Consider the following 15,255-nt stretch of genomic DNA (forward strand, 5'->3'; position numbering starts at 1 on the left):
TGCTGAGTCTGACTGTGGGAATGAAGTGCTGTGACTCTGTAAACGTTTAAAGCTCCAGTTGCTCTGATCAGGTCTGTGATGGCCTGAATATTGAACCACTATGACACCAACAGCAATGGCGCTTTAAAAGTCATCACAGCCTTTCAGGACCTGATCGATCAGGTCGTCTGATGATCGCACCGACAGCGATGGTGCTTTAGTTTAGAGTCTCAGCGCTTATTCAGGTTTGATCAGACCTGATCACGGTCGACTGGTGCTTTAAAAGTTTTAGTCATCACAGAGCTTCTGTCTGACCAGATGTGATCAGAGCGTGACACCGGCATCCTCTGAGAAAATGCACCTGGAGCAGAAAAAACACCGAGGGACTTGTTTTAAAATGCTACGTTTCAGCCATGACAGGAATTAAAAGTATTTTCAGATGTCGTTTTCCAAAATCAGGCTTAAGTGGATACAGTGTTTCTCAAACTGTGATGGTACATCAGACTGAAATTAATATTTACTCCGTGTGTGAATGAAACAGGCTGTCCACATAAAACAGATCACAAAGTTCAGAGTGGCGCCGTGTGATTCCCCCCCCACCCCCAAAAAAAGTAGAAAATATTGCAATTTAAACTCATAAGCAAACTTAAACATCCTGTTTCTTGTCAGCATTCTAAAGCGAGAGAGACAGAGAGAGAGAGAGAGAGAGAGAGAGAGAGAGAGAGAGAGAGAGAGAGAGAGCTGTGTGTCTGCTCTTTTTTTCCAAGACCTGCTGTTTCTGTTCCATTTCTGGATTTCTGAGTTGAGCTTCGATCACCTGTTCTGAGTACACGGAGGCACTGCAGGCTGTGTGGATCATGCAGCCACACACACGTTACACCTGTTGTTCTCCAGCTGATTCACTCTGGATGCACGCACTCAGTTTTTGGACGCGTACAGTAGCGCCGTGTTGCACAGACTTGCTTAAAAACTTTCTGCGTCCAGCACTGTACGCAGAAAAAAATTAAACAGGTTTAATTTCTTGCGTCCTCCTCACGTTGCCCTCAGCGTACTGCTGCATAGGGAGCAAACAACACTCAGCGTAGAGCTGCTTAACTCAGCATAGACAGTACACCACAATACGCAATTCTACATTAGCCCTGATGGGAAAGGGGCTTAGCACTAATCCATGGAAATGTAACGAGTGTAGATATTACTGCATTTCAGAAACTATCTCATCTTCAAAGCTGTTCTTCTCTTACACCATTCAAGAAAGAATGAAAGTGCATTTCATGCCCATGGAGTTCTGTGATGGACTAAAAGAGAGGAGGAGAGAAGAGCAGGAGTCACAAACTGAAGGACGGAGGGTGTGAAAAGCTGCTGGGGGTTCTGGGATCAGGCCAAACAAAGTATTCCAAGACCATGGTAGAGAGAGAGAGAGAGAGAGAGAGAGAGAGAGAGAGAGAGAGAGAGAGAGAGAGAGAGAGAGAGAGAGAGATGATGGGAGGAGTGCTGTCCCTCATTCTGTTAGGAGGAGGAGAAGAGGGTGGGGAGAAGAACATGACAGGAGGTAGAGGGCATCCTGAGCCGAGTGGACGTTTGCAAGCTGCTGTAGAGTCCTCCGGATGGTGGTAAAGTAAGAAAACATTTCCTGTGAGCTGTTTTATTCGAGATAAAGCTGGCGTGGAAACTTTGCACAGTAAAAACTTTCCAGGCTCGTCGTGAAGTTTCATATGTCCGAGCACCTGTTGTGACTTATGCAGATGATACGTTATTTCTTCTGGGTATTGCTTGTGTTTTTGTGTTCTTATGTGTCATGAGATCAGATGACCTCTTTGTGCCAGTGAGGACTGAATGAACATCGTTGTCCAAAGAACTGTGATCCATGAGCTATTTCCTGCTGCTCTTCTGCACCACATGAGTTCTGCAACAAGCCGCCTGCTATCAAGGTCACACGGCCTCAAACAGCTCAGGGCCAGACTCACATGTAGAGACTAAAAACAAAAGTAGAACTGACATGAGGGCTGATTCTGACTCATTGAATTTCTGCACTTGGGACAGTGACTTGCTCCCAACCCAGAGTGAAAACTCTCCTGGATTCCAGTGTAGGACCATGGCCTCAGATTGGATGATACTGATGGTCCTTATATTGAGCAGCAGGGTGGCTTCACGGTTAGCACTGTTGCCTCTCTGTGAGAAGCTCCCAGGTTCACATCTGACCTGGTCCTTTCTGTGTGGAGGTTCCATCTTCTCTGGATCCTTTTCTCAACTGCAGAACATCCCAGTGAGCACTGGAGGTCACACTCCGAAGAAGCCATTCCTATTATGTAATCTTCGAAAAGGAGTAAGGGCATCCTGACATCACCATAAGGGCAAGATTGACAGTCTGGAATGATTTTGTTGGAACAATGCAGGCACAGCTCCTAACTCCTGCAGTGAAAAAGAACCTGCATCAGAAGCCAAAAGCTTTCAAGTTACCAGTCATTGTACATTCCAGTCCTCACCCATACTTGAAATCATGATTTGAGCTGAAATTAGATTCCTTCACACTGTTGCAGGACTCATTGTTGGAGACAGGTTCAGAAGCTCTGATGTCCAGAAAGAACTCAAAGTCAAGCATCTGCTCCTTAGCATGGAAGGGTGGCAGAAATGTTTTGGGCATCTGATTCTGAAGGCCTGGACACCTCCCCTTGGAGGTACATCAGACATATTCAATTGAGAGGACACCCTGAACTAGATGGATTACATTTCCAATCTGGCCTGGGAACATACGAGGAACCCTCATGAGGAGCTAGATGTTCTGGCTGGAGAAAAATAGGTCTCAGTTGTTTGTTGCTTAATGGGCAGCCACCACGGCCCAACACCAGGAAGCAGTGCAAAATGGATGCATGGATAGAGGTAGCCTTCAAACTTTCAATGATGGGAGCAGTTATCAGCTTTAAATATACATAAAGTTGCGTATCGTCAGCATAGCAATGGACTTTTAATCTGTAATTATTAATCATTTACACAAGAGGCGATGTATGATGATGGCAGATAGTAATATTACTATAGAACACACACACACAAAGTGAATATACACTTTCATTACCCAATGGTTGAGTATGTAATATTCCAAAAGGTTATATTCACGACATGTTTGCGACATATGAAAATGATCTGGATCAAAAAAAGTTTTTTTTTTTTTTTACAAACATACAAACATACAACAACAAACATAAATGATTATATTAACAATTTTGGCTTTGAAAATGTTCATTGCTGAGCTGAATTTCATGGATAACAACAAAGATGATGGTTGGGTACACTGGGCTTGCATACCCGACCTGCGTGCCTGAAGCAGTAAATAGTTATCACCCACTGTGAGGTTGTCGCATTAATGCTGATGGAATCTGACATCGAAGGTTCTCAGGTCATCTGGTAGGAGATATGTCAGGAAAAACTGTGTTTTTGTGTACAACATCAGCATCCCAGACTAAAGAAGGTCATTACAGAGTAAAATAGACTCTGTGAGGGGTACATCCAGTCAGTGTTAAATCAAGTTGGTCAACTCTTAGAGATTTCGCTGTGATAGAGTTGATGTAACACTACGGCGGAGTTCATTTCAACCTGAACTCAAGCTGATGATGATGAAGATGTAACACATTTCTGTCACAGTATTTCAAAATGAGTTCATCAGCGTATCATGAAATTTGAGGTGACACTACGGGGTGGGGGGTGTTGGGGTTATGGATAGGGTTAAAACTGAAACTTGAATATGTAACAAAATGTGACACATTGTGTGCTATCATGAAAAAAGGGGGATTGAAGTTGTGTTACTCCTCTTTAAAACACATTAGTGTGTTTATAACGTGCTACGACTTTGAAAACCAGCTGGATCTGAACCCGTGCTGACTGGGGTCATGTAAAGGGTTCAATCATTCAGTCACCGTTTCTGCGCAGACTGGATGCTGTTTCTGCAATTGCAAACACTGGCAGCAGCATGGACTGGGAAGGGTTTTTTTTTCCTAATTTGCATTTCTAGCCCAGTTCTCCAGCACATCCAAAGAACAATGCTGAATGGAACGTCGCCTGATGTCATCCATCCCCCCCACGTAGACTGTGGGGGGGTTCCCATGATGCACTGTTTCTTTCTCTTTTTGCTCCGTATGCATCACTCTGCATTTAATCATTAGTGATCGATCTCTGCCCCCCTTCTCGGCATGTCTTTTTCCTGGTTCTTTCCCTCAGCCCCAACCAGTCCCAGCAGAAGACTGCCCCTCCCTGAGCCTGGTTCTGCTGGAGGTTTCTTCCTGTTAAAAGGGAGTTTTTCCTTCCCACTGTGGCCAAGTGCTTGCTCATAGGGGGTCGTTTTGACCGTTGGGGTTTTTCATAATTATTGTATGGCCTTGCCTTACAATATAAAGCGCCTTGGGGCAACTGTTTGTTGTGATTTGGCGCTATATAAGAAAAAAGTTGATTGATTGATTGATTGATCCAGGGCTGTGCCACTGATCTGACAAGCTTGAAATAACCTCCCTCCAGCTGCCATTATGAATTAAGAGTCTGTCAGTAGTCTCACCGTCATTGCTTATCGACAGACATGGGTTAAAAAAATACTTTTTATAATTTTAACAATTTTTCTAATCTAGACCGTTAAGAAGTTGTGTTGTAACCAACCACATTAGCAACAGTGGTAAGAAAACGCTCTCTGCGTTTTTGATTATACAACCCCAATTCCAATGAGGTTGGGACATTGTGTGAAATGTAAATAAAAACAGAATACAATGATTTTCAAATCCTCTTCAACCTATATTCAATTGAATACACCACAAAGACAAGATATTTAATGTTCAAACTGATAAACTTTATTGTTTTTGTGCAAATATTTTCTCATTTTGAAATGGATGCCTGCAACACGTTTCAAAAAAACTGGGACAGGGGCTACAAAAGTCTGGGAAAGTTGATGAATGCTCAAGGAACACCTGTTTGGAACATTCCACAGGTGAACAGGTTAATTGGAAACAGGTGAGTGTCATGACTGGGTATAATAGGTGCATCACCCAAAGTTTCAGCCGTTCACAAGCAATGATGGGGTGAGGATCACCACTTTGTGAAAAACTGCGTGAAAAAATAGTCCAATATGTTAAGAACAATGTTTCTCAATATTCAATTGCAACGAATTTAGGGATTTCATCATCTACAGTCCATAATATAATCAGAAGATTCCAAGAATCTAGAGAACTTTCTACACATAAGCAGCAAGGCCACAACCAACATTGAATGCCCGTGACCTTCGATCCCTCAGGTGGCACAGCATTAAAAACCGACATTATTGTGTAAAGGTGGGCTTAGGAACACTTCAGAAAACCATTGTCAGTTAACACAGTTCGTCGCTACATTTACAACTGCAAGTTAAAACTCTACCATGCACAGTGAAAGCCAAACATCAACAACATCCAGAAACACCGCCGCCTTCTCTGGGCCCGAGCTCATTTGAAATGGACAGACGCAAAGTGGAAAAGTGTGCTGTGGTCTGATGAATCCACATTTCAAATTGTTTTTGGAAATCATGGGTGTCGTGTCCTCTGGACAAAAGAGGAAAAAGACCATCCAGATTGTTACCAGTGCAAATTTTAAAAGCCAGCATCAGATGTATCAAAAGTAACGTAAGCGTGGAAATATGTGGTGCATCACGCAAAACTCCTGGCTGTTGTACGCATGCTTCTACAGCTATGCTACTGCTGACACGTAGAGGTGATGCTGGGAACCATCAACAGTGTGAAAACATGAAGTCATCAGAGTGATGTGCACATCAGAGACACACTGATGAACAATTAACTCACATGTGTTTACAGTTATCTCTGTGGATATGAAATCACACGCAGAGTGATGCATATAATGGCGCTAACAGTGGCTGCGTTAGCATTGTTAGAGGACCTTACAAATGGTGCAATCTGATGTGAGTGTGTATTCAGGGAACATGAGGATTTACTTACAAATGGCGATAATTGGCTCATCAGCCGATTTTGATTACCAAGGCCACATTTACTGGAGTTGTGCACAGAACCCAACTGGCCCAGAGCGCAATATGGTGAGGAGCAATGGGTCGTCTGTGCCCACACAGGTGCTGAGCACGCTGGGCTTCCTGGAAACAGGGGCATTCCAGCTGGCCGATCAGTCAGCAGTGTGCCAGTCAACCTTGAGCCGAGCAATGCCAGCTGTGTGGGACACAGTCATCTGAATGTCATCCAGGTACATCACATTCCAACATTAAAGCACAATTTGCAGTGAGAGCCAGTTTCCCAAATGTAATTGCGGCTATTGACTGCACACATATTGCTGTAAAGGTGCCATCATATGATGAATTTGTTTCTGTTAATTGGAAACAATTTAATTCCATCATCGTTCAAATCATATGCGATGTGCAAATGCACTCGATTGGGTTGGGAACAGGCTAGAGGCTGGCACAATGCATGATGGGAGGCTGCTTAGTGAGTATATCGTTTATTCGTGTCATTTTTCCGAACGGATACCAGTGCAGGCACATTTGGGCATGTGTTATCATTAATAATGTGTTTTCTTTTTCTTGATGGTAAAACTAGAGCTGCAGATTCTAAACAGGCCCCTGATTGTCTCCTTGTGTTCAGTATTTGTCAATAAATGCATGCATAAAATTGTGAATGTCACACACTGTCAGTCGGCGTGACTCTTTTTTTTTACTTCAGTGTGTGTCCGCTGCTTCTGCTTCATGTTATTATGGTTGATAAGGTACCAAATGAAATATACCTGCGTATCTCCATTTACTCCACTTCATCTGTAGCTCACACTTGGTAAAATTCCTTTTCTTTCCGTGATCATTCCGGACAGGGAGGGGAATCCCCAGGTTCCAGGGCCTATTTAGATGCATTTGCCTATTTAAATAGGGGCATGGACAGGAAGGAGTTTCGTATGCATGCATGTACACTCATATCCATGTTGATCGGGATGCACAACGGGAACATGCTTGGATCCATGCATACGCTTTGATATCTCTGCATTTTTTTGTGCTTACTCGTTTCTGGGTTTTGGCATAGGACATGTTTCAGTAGGAAATCCGCGCACGTCTTTGTACATGAAGCCCCTGAGGTCCTGTCATGGATTAATTACATTTTTCAAAAACAAACATCTCATTACCTCTGCCAACAAAGTTGGAGGAGGTTATGTTTCACCTGTTTTTGTTTGTTTGTGAACAGCCTGGAGCCCACACTTTTTACTTTGAAAAATCCCTATCTTTAACATTAAACAAATTTTCAAAACTTCGTAACTCATATTTGACAATGTTGTGTAGGATGGTATCCTCTATCAACTGCCAAAGTTTGATCTGGATCTGATCCAGATTACAGATTTTCTGGCCCTTTAAATTTAACATTGAAGACCCCATTTAATGTATATTTTACATTAGATCTTAGTGCCCCAATCACTCTCATATTTGAAAGTGAGCTGCAGACTGACTCTCACTATCGACTGATAAAAGTTTGATCTGGATCTGATCCGGATTGTGGATTTTGTGAACATTTGAATTTAATATTGAAAAGCCCATTTGGTGCACATTTTGCATGAAAGCTCAATCAGAACTACCTCAGTCACTCTCACTTGTGACAGTGAGGTGCAAACTGGCGCTCTCAATGAACACACTAAGTTTGAGCCGTATTGTGCACTTAGCGGATATTTGATTTTAACATTGAAAAGCCTTTTTGATCTATATTTTTTTATCATATTTTAGATGATGAAAAGCCACTTCAAACAGGACTTTGACTTTGAATTTCTCTTCCAAGGTAAAATTTTGTGGAATTGGACACTAGTGTTGGCGGAGCTTTGCAACTCTATGAATGCGTTTGTGATCAAATTAACAAACACGTCTTTTTACCTGTGATGGACTGGTGACCTGTCCAGGCTGAGCCCCGCCTCTCAGCCGTTGTCCACTGGGACAGACTCCAGGTCCTTCATGACCCTTGCACAGAATAAGTGAGTATAGAAAAAGAATGAATGAATGTCATTTTATCACTCCTCTTCTGTCTCGATATAATAAGCGTTGGATCTCAGACGTCACGTGATATTGTGTCTCAAGAGTTTTCACCCTTCAGAGGCACGTGTGACCGTTAACGTCTGCACAGATGGGACATCCCACCCAACAACTGTTGCTTTGGCTGATGCAAATGTGACATCACACTCCACTGATTCTTCCGCGATCATCAGTTTTCTTTCTTCTGTTTTTCCAATTCCTAACATTATTTTTAGATTGATGATAAATTCCCCTGTTGTATTCATTAAAGGTTTATTTGAAAAGTACTAAATTTGATGATTTCATCTTGATTAAAAACATATTTTTTTCTCAGATGTCATGGCGTCCGTCCTACCGAACCTCCAAGTTTAGAAATGTCTACGGAAAAGTGGCCAACCGAGAGCACTGCTTCGACGGCGTCCCCATCACCAAGAACGTCCATGACAACCACTTCTGTGCCATCAATGCCAAGTTCCTGGCCGTTGTCACTGAGAGTGCTGGTGGCGGCTCATTCATCGTGATACCCATATCCCAGGTAACTGCCAGCGATGCTTTCTAGATTTGTCACTTGATGACTGAGGTATGCTCTCTTACATCATAGTTATTTGTTGTCAACATTTATATGACGCACATCACATACAGTTGCGAACAGAAGTTTACTTGTAACTTTACGAAAAATGTTCAAACTCAGTTTTCTCCTACTGCACATATTAATTTTAATAAAAAGTTGAAATGCTTATGCTTTAATTCCAGGTGAAGTTATTTTAAAATAATTGTTTCAAGATGTAAAGTAGTTATGAGATAGCGGTTGGCCGATAATATCTTCTTTTCACAAACATATTAGTCTCAGCATTACTTTTACTGATATGAAAACTTTTATTAATTAATGTTTAAACTGCAAAACATCAAGCCTCAATTACATTTCTTTGTCATAAGGGTTTGATAAGGAAATGTGAAGAATCAGTGCCATTTTTTATGTACATATCAGCAGATATATCGTATCAGTATCGTACATTTTTTACTCCCTAATATCTGTTTGTACCAAACTGTATGTAAACATATGACCTCGTACATGCCCACTGGTGGTTCTACAATGAATTACTCCCCGAGTGAGACCCTCTCCAAATCCCCCCCCCCTCAAGTTTTTTTTTTTTTTTTTTTTGCACAAACAGCCATTTTTAAATTATTATATTTGATTTTTTTCTTTTAAATATTTTAAAAGTGCCCCTGAAATTGCAATTGAAATTGACATCAAAAGACCCCAAGCTACAATATAACTCCTATATCATCTACGAATGACAAATTTGAATAAACACGCCCTTACATCATTAGACGTTTATTAATCTGTTTTTTGGGGAGGAACAATTAGCTCTTTCATTAAGGTGGATATTAGTCTCAAAATTTAACTACATTTTTAGCTTGATGTTTGTAAATGTCAGGCTAAATGTGTAGCATTACTTAATCTACAAAATTTTTAGGTTTGACAGAAATTTGATCTTGTAGTATTTGCCTTTTTTCCCATAGTTTTTGGTCTTCATCTGTGGGTCAAAAAAAATAAACTCTAAACTGAAATGACATAAACCAGTAAATTATGAAGATAAGCCTCATTTTAAATTTGATCATTATTATTATTTTGTCAGTGTACATGACAATAAAAAGAGAGTTTCTGGAAAATTATTGTAAAAATTGCATAACACACATTCTTGCCTGCACACAAAAAAAGTCAGATCCAAGTCACTTCAGCTAGTAATGTGAACGGAGCTCCTGCTCTCTCCAGTGAGATTCAAACCCGCTGTTCCACCCTGTCTGTCCACTTTCAAACGCCTTTTATTTTATAAACTAACTGCCTGCATCATTTGCTGGAGTAATGGTTCTGCTGCATCCTCAGTGGACTTCTGCCAGAGCGGAGACACTGTGGAGGCAGAGCAGCAGTCAGCACGATGCTCCATCTGGAGCCGTGGAGCAGAGTGCACGACCCAGGGAGGAGCGTGCCTGTCCCTGGTTATGCAGGAGACAACCACCAAACCTCTGTCACTGCTTCTGTCCACGTCAGCACGCAGGGGCGCCTGTCTGCAGCGCACCATCAATTTTTAAAGTCTTCACTCAGTGATATAACTGCTTTGTGACACAGAATGATGTTTTTTTAAGTGCTTGTTGTGCCGCCCCCCATATGTGTCTTGAAAATAATGCGCCCCGGGCGACTGCCCACCTCGCCCGTACCAAAAACCGCGTTTGTACGTGCCCCTTCAGTGTGGGGGTGTTTGTTTGTTTGTTTGTTAACAACCTGGAGCCCACAATTTTCCATATATCATTATGAAATTTTTACTGATATTTCATATCCTGATAGGCAAGAACTGATTCAGTTTTCAAGGTCACAGGTCAAAGTCAGGAAAACACTTGTAAACTTGGAAAAATCACTCTCCTTTAACATTGAATGAATTTTCAAAAATTTGTAACTCTTTCATATTTGAGGGCTTTATGTATGATGGTGTTCTTTATCAACTGACAAAGTTTGATCTGGAACTGATCCAGATTGTGGATTTAGAGGATATTTGATTTTAACATTGAAAAGCCCTTTTGATTTATATTTTGTATTATATTCTAACTCTATTCTTATTCAAAGTGACTTCTAACAGAACTTTAACCTTAAAAAAATTTTTCCAAGATAAAAGTTTATGGAATAGGAAACTAGTTTTATACATATACATGTACTTATACACAGACACACACACACACATTATATATATATATATATATATATATATATATATATATATATATATATATATATATATATATATATATATATATATATATATATGTTTTTTAAGAGCTGACGTACGATCTCTGTGAGATCAATGAAGTTTATCTTAATCTTAATCTTAGTGTTGGCAGAAGTTTGCGCTCTACGAGCGGGTTGCTCTAGTTACTGTTGTAAAGCAGGTCAACATTTAATCCTTGAAATTGAGAGTTGAGACTAAATCTGCAGCTGGAACAGCTGGAATGCATCATGAAGACACGAGGCTGCACAAGGAGGTTTCCAGACTTTCCTGCTCCTGTGCAGCTTTGATCCTGTGCTTTGATGGATTTGTTACGTAACACCGTGTCAGATTTTCATACAGATGATAAAATTTAAAATGGATATTTTCACGCAGCTCCTCAAGTGTTTTCTGTGTCCAGAATGAACTGAAAAGGATTTCATGCATTTTTCAGTTCAATCTGTTACTTCTGGTCCGTCTCAGCAACCAGAAAGTGCCTGTGCTCGTTACGGGAGTGTGGCAGGTGTCTTCAGAGCCGCGGCAGACACGGCGGCTCTGCTGCTCCCGAGCACGTAGCTGGTCAAAGTGGGATTATTTCGTGTGAATCTTAAAGCTACCGTGTGTTAAAGGTGTTTATTAGCAGAAATGGGAGCATTGTGCATAATTAATGTTTTTTAATGAGCTTAGAATGAGACCTTGTTGGGGGCTGCTCAGGTGTCGAGAATAAAGTCTCACGTTGCACTGCCGTGTTGATTCAGTCATTCAAAAGGAATAGATTTACTCTGCGTTTGCATTTTGCAGCATGTAAAAAAGAAGCTACACACTGATACGCCATCAGAGTTTGTGAACTCTCATTTTTGTGAAGTGGAATAAATATTATTACCAGGGTTGGGGAGGATTACTTTGAAATATGACTTATATGAGTACAAGTTGCACTTTTTATTCTGTATTATCAGTTCATCAATTTGGATTTTTCTGTGCATTATTGTACTATACTTCTTATTATTCACATTTATTATTTTTGGCATTTATTTGGTTTCATGCTTTGATTCCTGTGAAAGTCTGACACAAGTAGTTACTGGAATTATTATTATTACTCCAGAAAATACAGTACTCAGTTACTGAATCCAAAATAGAGTTGAAATACTTTGACCATTTGTAATCTGAATACTTTTGGATGACTTCAAATCCAGTTTTTGAAAATGATACACCTCATACTATAAAATGGACACAATGATTTGTTTAAAGCATTAAATAAAACAGGACGTCTGCTCGCTGCGTTTACTCGCTGTGGGCGTCACTTTGTGTGTCTGCTTCAGTGTTTTAATTTTTTGACACTTTCCGTCTGTCTTATTTGCTGCAGAACTCGATCTGAATTCTTTCATCAGATTTCCAGATGTCTCTGACACAAACACAGATAAAGGGAGATCTGATCTGAAGCTGGGATAAAAACCTAGTATGTCATAAATGTCAGTCAGTCTTTGTCTCTGTTATGGACCAGGGTTCTCGTGGATATTCAGAAACCCAGGCCAAGCAGAACTATGAGGAGCTGGTGTGTTCCTGACACTGAGATGGTTTTTGTTCATGTGGTGGTGTCCCGGTGCAGACAGACGTGTGGGAGTTTCACTCTCATGAGGACAATTCGTGGCACTTTGTTAGAAACTGGCTCTTAGTTGGTTCCCTGAAGGCAAACACAGTCTGGCACATGTTCCTTCCCCAGACAAAGCCCATAGAACCCATGTACAGCTGGGTGGACTGGAACAAGGCAGATGAATTGTCTTGTCCAAGGACATAGAGAAGAGGTGGTGGCGAGGAATCAAACAGAAATCTACATCCTGGTATCACCAGTCCACTCCAGTTAACTGCACTATTTTTGAAATGCCACCATAAATATTCTCGTTGGTTGTGTGTATGTTCTCCCTAATGTCAAGGACAGTTTGAAGCATCCTTCACCAGAGACCAGGCTGAGGCCTAGGTCAGTGTCTGTGTGTCACAGCCACAGAGTACGACGGAAGAACCTCACTTTGGTCTTTCTGAAGAGGTGAGAGCTCCAGATCATTTTCGTGCCGCCAAGGAACTTTTTTTTTGATGTCGTGTTCTGACCTGGAGCCCCGATATTTGAAGGTCTGCACCTTCAGTGACTGTCATAAACTCTGGTGTGCAGATGTTGAGATGTTGTCCGACTCCTATCCTCATCATCTGAGCGTCTTCAGTCTGGACAGTCAAAAAACTGAATGCTTGAAGTAAAAAAGCAGCATTTACAGGAAGCACTACTGTATGCAGGTGCAAGAACACATCGTAGTGTTTAAACTAGAGACCAACTGATATATCGGCTGATATCAGACTTTCAAAAAAGCTGTTATTTTTGCAGATATGAAAACTTTTACTCAATAAACAATGAAGAAAAACACTTTGATTGATGGAAATGGTGTCATTACATAGTATGTCCAGCAGAGGGCACCACAGCAACATTGCTTTCAGTGCTGCCAATCATGGCTGGGACCCCATCACCCCTTGGTCACATTAACTGCAAGAGACAGTGTTTTAGGGGAGGTCTTGACACCAGAGGATCCTCAGTTAAAATCCCAGCCTGAGCGGAAAATCACTAAGGGCCCTTGGGCAAGATCCTTAATCCCCTAGTTGCTCCCAGTGTGTAGTGGGCACCTTGTATGGCAGCACCCTGACATCAGGGTGAATGTGAGGCATTGATGTGTAAAGCACTTTGAGTGAAAGTGCGATATCAATGCAGTCCATTTACCATTTACAGAGTCAAAACAAGCAGCTGCCGTTCATCTTCAGTCAGAGTGGACGTTTTACAGCGATACAAGTTTGACGGCGCCAAAAACAGACAAGAAGTCTGTTTTATGCAAATGCTGAGTGATAAGACGTGGTGACTGCCAGTCCAAGTGAAGGCAGCGCAATCGCACCAGGACACACGTTGCTTCGTTGCTCAAACAAAATAACACAACATAGCGGAATACGCTCCCATACAGCTGGATTTCTCTGTGAATCTATGAGGTTTGGCACTTTTTCACATATATTTTGCAATTAACAAAGAATAAACATTTATTAGCAGATATATCTACAATTTTTTTACTCTCTAATATCGTTATCAGCCCACCAAAAAAATCCATATCGGTTACGATCTAGTTTAAAATGATACCATCATACCATCAGCCCGTCAAGACTCGAGCAAAGCGTGTTCAAGTCTTGACGGGCTGAATTAAAGGAAATGCTAATTAGTGTGAGGATTTTTGACGCCAGACTGCAGTTGATAACATTAATGTCGAACGGTCCCCTCTGATTATCTCTTTGAAGAGTTTCAGTCAGGTTTTAGAATTCATCATAGTACAGAAACAGCATTAGTGAAGGTTACAAATGATCTTCTTATGGCCTCGGACAGTGGACTCATCTCTGTGCTTGTTCTGTTAGACCTCGGTGCTGCTTTTGATACTGTTGACCATAAAATTTTATTACAGAGATTAGAGCATGCCATAGGTATTAAAGGCACTGCGCTGCGGTGGTTTGAATCATATTTGTCTAATAGATTACAATTTGTTCATGTAAATGGGGAATCTTCTTCACAGACTAAGGTTAATTATGGAGTTCCACAAGGTTCTGTGCTAGGACCAATTTTATTCACTTTATGTATGCTTCCCTTAGGAAGTATTATTAGACAGCATTGCTTAAATTTTCATTGTTACGCAGATGATACCCAGCTTTATCTATCCATGAAGCCAGAGGACACACAGCAATTAGTTAAACTGCAGGAATGTCTTTCAGACATAAAGACATGGATGACCTCTAATTTGCTGCTTTTAAATTCAGATAAAACTGCAGTTATTGTACTTGGCCCCACAAGTCTTAGAAACATGGTGTCTAACCAGATCCTTACTCTGGATGGCATTACCCTGACCTCTAGTAATACTGTGAGAAATCTTGGAGTCATTTTTGATCAGGATATGTCATTCAAAGCGCATATTAAACAAATATGTAGGACTGCTTTTTTGCATTTGCGCAATATCTCTAAAATTAGAAAGGTCTTGTCTCAGAGTGATGCTGAAAAACTAATTCATGCATTTATTTCCTCTAGGCTGGACTATTGTAATTCATTATTATCAGGTTGTCCTAAAAGTTCCCTGAAAAGCCTTCAGTTAATTCAAAATGCTGCAGCTAGAGTACTGACGGGGACTAGAAGGAGAGAGCATATCTCACCCATATTGGCCTCTCTTCATTGGCTTCCTGTTAATTCTAGAATATAATTTAAAATTCTTCTTCTTACTTATAAGGTTTTGAATAATCAGGTCCCATCTTATCTTAGGGACCTCATAGTACCATATCACCCCAATAGAGCGCTTCGCTCTCAGACTGCAGGCTTACTTGTAGTTCCTAGGGTTTGTAAGAGTAGAATGGGAGGCAGAGCCTTCAGCTTTCAGGCTCCTCTCCTGTGGAACCAGCTCCCAATTCAGATCAGGGAGACAGACACCCTCTCTACTTTTAAGATTAGGCTTAAAA

General features: G+C 41.1%; 1 protein-coding gene across 3 annotated transcripts in view; it reads left to right on the forward strand.

Moving 5' to 3' along the window:
• Positions 1 to 15,255, forward strand: part of coro2ba (coronin, actin binding protein, 2Ba) — an 83,119-nt gene that overhangs the window by 37,134 nt on the left and 30,730 nt on the right. For 2 of the 3 annotated variants that reach the window (XM_034183026.1, XM_034183019.1), the window contains one exon: positions 8,316 to 8,516. In XM_034183026.1, the coding sequence (XP_034038917.1) occupies positions 8,316 to 8,516 (201 nt within the window). Of the gene's footprint in view, positions 1 to 1,570; positions 1,595 to 8,315; positions 8,517 to 15,255 lie in introns of those variants that run through there. The other variant, XM_034183034.1, reaches the window with a different exon arrangement.

The sequence above is a fragment of the Thalassophryne amazonica genome, chromosome 2 (assembly GCF_902500255.1).
Source record: "Thalassophryne amazonica chromosome 2, fThaAma1.1, whole genome shotgun sequence".
Lineage (NCBI taxonomy): Eukaryota > Metazoa > Chordata > Actinopteri > Batrachoidiformes > Batrachoididae > Thalassophryne > Thalassophryne amazonica.